This window comes from Sardina pilchardus, chromosome 10 (genome assembly GCF_963854185.1).
Source record: "Sardina pilchardus chromosome 10, fSarPil1.1, whole genome shotgun sequence".
Classification (NCBI taxonomy): Eukaryota; Metazoa; Chordata; class Actinopteri; order Clupeiformes; family Clupeidae; genus Sardina; species Sardina pilchardus.
In genome coordinates this window covers 16,228,864-16,233,505 of record NC_085003.1, presented here as the reverse complement: position 1 = coordinate 16,233,505, position 4,642 = coordinate 16,228,864, and the positions used below count along the sequence as shown (strand labels likewise).

Below are 4,642 nucleotides of genomic sequence, written 5' to 3'. Positions count from 1 at the left end.
GCCATCGAGAGGGAGCCTTGGATAGGCTGAACTTTAATGTTGTCCCCGAGGTACGGCAGCACTGCTGGGACATGGAGAGAAGGGTGTGGGGGGGGGGGGGGGTATGATACATAAGTACTCTATGCCGAAGAAAGGAAAATAAACACTGCTTTTCTAATTTATTGAAAATCAATGTCATATCAAAAAATAAGATATATTTTCCTCTATTGTTTTGAGGGGGGGGGGGGGTAGTCGTCTGATGTACATAGCAAAAGTAATGTTTTTTTTTTCCGTCTTTTTGTCATGATTGCCAAAAGCAAAATGGAAGGGTTATAACATCAAGAGAGCATGTGAGAGTCGTGTCGTGGCCTGGGAGCCGCTCTTCTGTGGACGGGGAGGATGAATGTGGTGGCTGTCACGTTTTTTTTTCTGCCTAGATTGGACATGATGTCATCTTGTTGAGAAGGGTCAACCTCTGCGGTAGAAGAGGAGGGGAATAGAGTGGTTAATGTTGAGCCCCCTGAATGAAGTGGGCTGTAGTGACATCAAGAGACATTACTCATCTATGCTGAGGACGTATCATAATGCTCGCAAAACTCCCCACTGTTCCAGCTGAGAGTTAGGTGTCAGCCCAATGATCCATCTTACTAGACTGCATGCAGTACATGCAAAGTCAGAAGCAAGGGGAGACCTATTCACCCTTTCCCTGAAGGCTGGTGGAATGTTCACATCTGGGTGTGTCTCCTCCGCCGGCCGAACGCGTGGGCGCCTACGTTGGTGGGGACAAAACTGCTGCTGGCGATGCCCCCCGACCTGCTCAGGAAGTCCGCCAAGCGGTGAGTCACGCAGGTGGCAGTGTTGCACGCTCGCTTCTGTGCTGTAACGCTGCTTTAGGAGACACAGGGACATGTTAAACAGGTGCCACTCACACGTCACTCAACCTGATCACATACAGTACATGCAAGCTCACGCACGCTGACACACACGCTGACGCCACCCGATGGCATAGGATGCCCAGCTCACACATATACACATTCATAACAAATATAGCCTTACCACACTTGTGAATTTACATAAAGTGTGAACAACATTAAAACATAGAATTCATTTACAAATATTTACAATTGATTAATGCAGTGTGCAGTGAAAAAACTTCCATTTTGTTAAGCCTCTTACCTCTGATGATGTTTATGTTCAATGCATGCAGGTAGTGTATTTCAGAATGACCTTTTTGTTTCATTTACAGTAAATGAGCTACTTTCGGTTATTGTTATACATAGGAATAAAAAGCAAAAAAGCTTCCTGATATAAAAATAAGTTTATTAAACAAATAAAAAACAGCAACACATGAAAGAACCATTGTTTTTGTTTAATTAGACTATGACTGCCGCATTGAATTGATGATGTCTTTAGCCACAGCATCCAAGGAGGGGATTTAATATTCACTGAAAATGAATTACATCTAAAAAAAAAATTCTGATTCTCTGAGATAAAAAAAAAAAAATCTAAATAATCGCTGTCAAAACAAAAGAAATCAAAGGGATCTGTAGAGGATGACTCTGATTTGATAAGAGGGGGATATCTCGGAAGTCAACCAAGCAGGCAGTATCCACATGCACCAAGACCACTGAGTAAAGAACAAACACACTGGGGGAGAGGCAGGAGGGTGGGGGGGAGAGGGGTTAGATGGCAGCGAGCTCCAGGTTGCTGGCGTAATGGTTGCTGTCGGGTAGGCTGCGTTTCTTGCCGGGGGTGCCGGCGCCCACGTCCGTGCGAGGGAACGTTTGTATTTTGTGCAGCTCCTGGGACAGTTTGCCCAGGGCGCAGGTGCTGAGATTGGAGCAGCGCTTGGACAGGGGTCTGTCCCAGCTGTGGGGAGAGACAACATGCAGAGACAGGCTCACAGAACTGAGAAGCATGCAGGAATCATGCCAACCACCCCCCCCCCCACACACACCCCTGCACCACATCATACCACCACCACCATCATCATCATCCCCTGCTCTCATGCATTCCAAACAGGAACAGAAATGCATTCCGTGTCCTACCAACTTATTTTTGAAGGTAAAAGTTTTAAATGGCTAAATCTATGATTCATGCTTTTCTGTAAATTATCACATGCTCTTGCATTCCACTTTCATTTCCCAAATTGATTTAACATTTGCAAATGCGCATTTCCCTGATACCATGCAAATCATAACATGGTCAGAAAAAGAATATCATGCTTCTCATTGCAGTAAATCATTCAAGGATTGGGATGTCATCAGACAGGCAAGCAGGCTCTTGCAAATTGGTCTTGGACTTTAAAAATCATCATGCAAAGCTCAAAAGAGAATAACAACGAATTTATGTTTTTAACTTAAACTCTTTTCAAAGTATATGTGAAAAAAAGTCACTGCCTACGGTAGCAGAGCACATACCTCAGGTTTCAAAATTAGAAACAGGAAACACTGCTCAGAGCTAAAGGGAGCTGCATTATTGATCCAATTCATTTAAAGTGAGTGTTTATCTTATACATTATAAAATGCACCTGCTATTCCATGTGGAAAAATGTATACATTAGGAGGTAAAATGGCAGAAAGATATTATGTAGATATGTACCTATTTCCTTCATTTACTTGCTGTTCCAGCTCCTCTGCTGTCATCTGCACAAACTCCTTGACAATGGCGTTTAGTAACCGCCGCGCTTCATAGTCTGTCAGCGTGACCCGCTCTGTCAGAGACTCTAAACCAGGTCTGTAAAGAGGAATCCACAGCAGTCAGAGACCAGGGCAGACCAGTGACAAAATGGCCACCCATGAGTTCTTGAAACAATCTAAGGATGTCTGATGGCACACAGGCAAGAAAGCAATTACATCTGCACTAGGGAAGGGAAGCCGGCCAAAACAGAATATGCTATGGGTACTCACCCTAAAAGGCTGGGAGGGGTTTGAGTGGAATATATAGATTTTATGACTGTGTGCGTGTGTGTTTATGATATGTGAATGCAGGGGTGACCTTTTTTCTACGCATTGCATGATAGTTCTACTTGACATGGATTTCGGAACCATATAGATTTTTTTCCCTTTTTTTACTAATCTGTTATTTGCGACCATTTTATTAGATTAAAACAGGCATTGCTTTGTCCATCAGAGGGGTTGGTCAATTGATTCAGTGAGTTAACCTAGCTCAACACAGGTGTCACATTCTTTCCCCACATGCATCTGAGTTGTGCTAAGTGGCCTGTCTGGCTTCAGAACTGCAGGTATATCTCACCTGGCAGGAGCTGCTTGGGAGCTGTACATCTGGCAAATAACCAGGGCATAAGCAACAAGAAAGGCAGAGATCTTCAACATAAACATGGTTTCCTACAGCAAAGAAAATGTGAGAAATAATATCAACAGTTGCAGTTTATAAAATTGTAGCCAATAGAAAGTTTGCATATATATATATATATATATATACTCTATATTTGGACTCACAGTCAAGACCTAAACTGACCATTGTGCCCTAAAGAATAGCAGTATATATAAGACAATCAAACAGAAGTTGTTGGGAAATAGCGAGCCTGACTTATAACAGGGGGCCAGCAAGAACTGATCAATTTATCTGAAATGAAATAAACCACAGCTGGTCTGCTATCAACTGCCCCCTAGTGCAGATATCTCTGTCTCTGTCTCTTGTCATACACATGCAGGCATGCGCGCGCACGCACGCACGCACGCACACACACACACACACACACACACACACACACACACACACCACACCAGCCTTTAAACAGTTTGAGTCTCCACAACATCTGCAGTCCATAGTTAATAACAGCGATGGGATTTGTAGATGGGATAGTCCATGAGAGCACCAGGGCTGAATGGATTGGGGGTCCAGCGAGCTCCTCCACCCCACTGACAACAACAACCCCCCTCCCCTCCCCTGAGACCAAGTGCATTAGTGTAATGAGCTGCCACCACACTCCCATGGACAGCCAAGGGAGATAATCACTCTACGTCTCCTTCAGAAAGCCTCCACACGCAAACTCCTCTCCCTCTCTCGCCCTCCTGTTCATCTCAGCCACACAGCGCAAGCTGGCCGCCAGCTCTGACCCCTCTGTCCACTCCACTCCTCAATCCAATTAAAGCCATCTCATCACCACTCCTGTCCTGAGGCTGGTCCCAGCTCCCATCAGAATCGGAACTAAAAGATACTGTCAGAACAGACTTTGCGTTTCCCCAGTCGCACTGAGTGCAACCTGTCAACAACAACAAAAAAAGCCTCTCAACTTACCTTGAAAATTGCTGGGTCTTCCTGCACAAAAATATACACCGTAGGTAAATGGATAAATTTGTATGAAACACTGAGTGGACTTCTTTCAACTTGGAGACCAACTCTTGACTCTGTTGCATGCAGCTACAATGCACAAGCCTATATATCCACCACTAGGATTTGTGTATTGACTGTGTAGGTGTTTAATTATATCCCGTCAGCCAATCCTCCTGCACAGATACTCCAGCCAGCCAATGTGAAGCCATCCTAGGTTTCTGGCAAACTAATAAGTCCTACGGCTTCGCAATGACGTCATGTTGGAGCCACTAAGTGCTCCATTCACAAAATCCACCACTCCTTTGGAGCATTTGATACCTAAATTAACATTGATGTCATTAATTAAATGGGAGCAAATCGAGTG

At 44.4% G+C, this 4,642-nt stretch overlaps 1 protein-coding gene across 1 annotated transcript; it reads right to left on the bottom strand.

Moving 5' to 3' along the window:
* Positions 1 to 230: 230 nt before the first annotated feature.
* LOC134094183 (calcitonin gene-related peptide-like) lies at positions 231 to 4,340 on the bottom strand. The gene is made up of 5 exons (XM_062547604.1): positions 4,243 to 4,340; positions 3,235 to 3,326; positions 2,581 to 2,715; positions 679 to 867; positions 231 to 454 (listed from the first exon to the last, which is right to left on the bottom strand). Exons 2-4 carry the CDS (start codon positions 3,318 to 3,320, stop codon positions 705 to 707), a joined length of 384 nt encoding a protein of 127 aa, XP_062403588.1. The 5' UTR covers positions 3,321 to 3,326; positions 4,243 to 4,340; the 3' UTR covers positions 231 to 454; positions 679 to 704.
* Positions 4,341 to 4,642: the final 302 nt, after the last annotated feature.

Bases quoted from the DNA above. Each gene is read 5' to 3' on its own strand.
- LOC134094183 (XM_062547604.1), bottom strand. From the start codon at position 3,320: ATGTTTATGTTGAAGATCTCTGCCTTTCTTGTTGCTTATGCCCTGGTT. The intron at 2,716-3,234 runs GTGAGATATACC...TCCTCTTTACAG, and splicing joins TCCCAAGCAGCTCCTGCCAG to ACCTGGTTTAGAGTCTCTGA. The intron at 868-2,580 runs GTACATATCTAC...TGTCTCCTAAAG, and splicing joins CAAGTAAATGAAGGAAATAG to CAGCGTTACAGCACAGAAGC.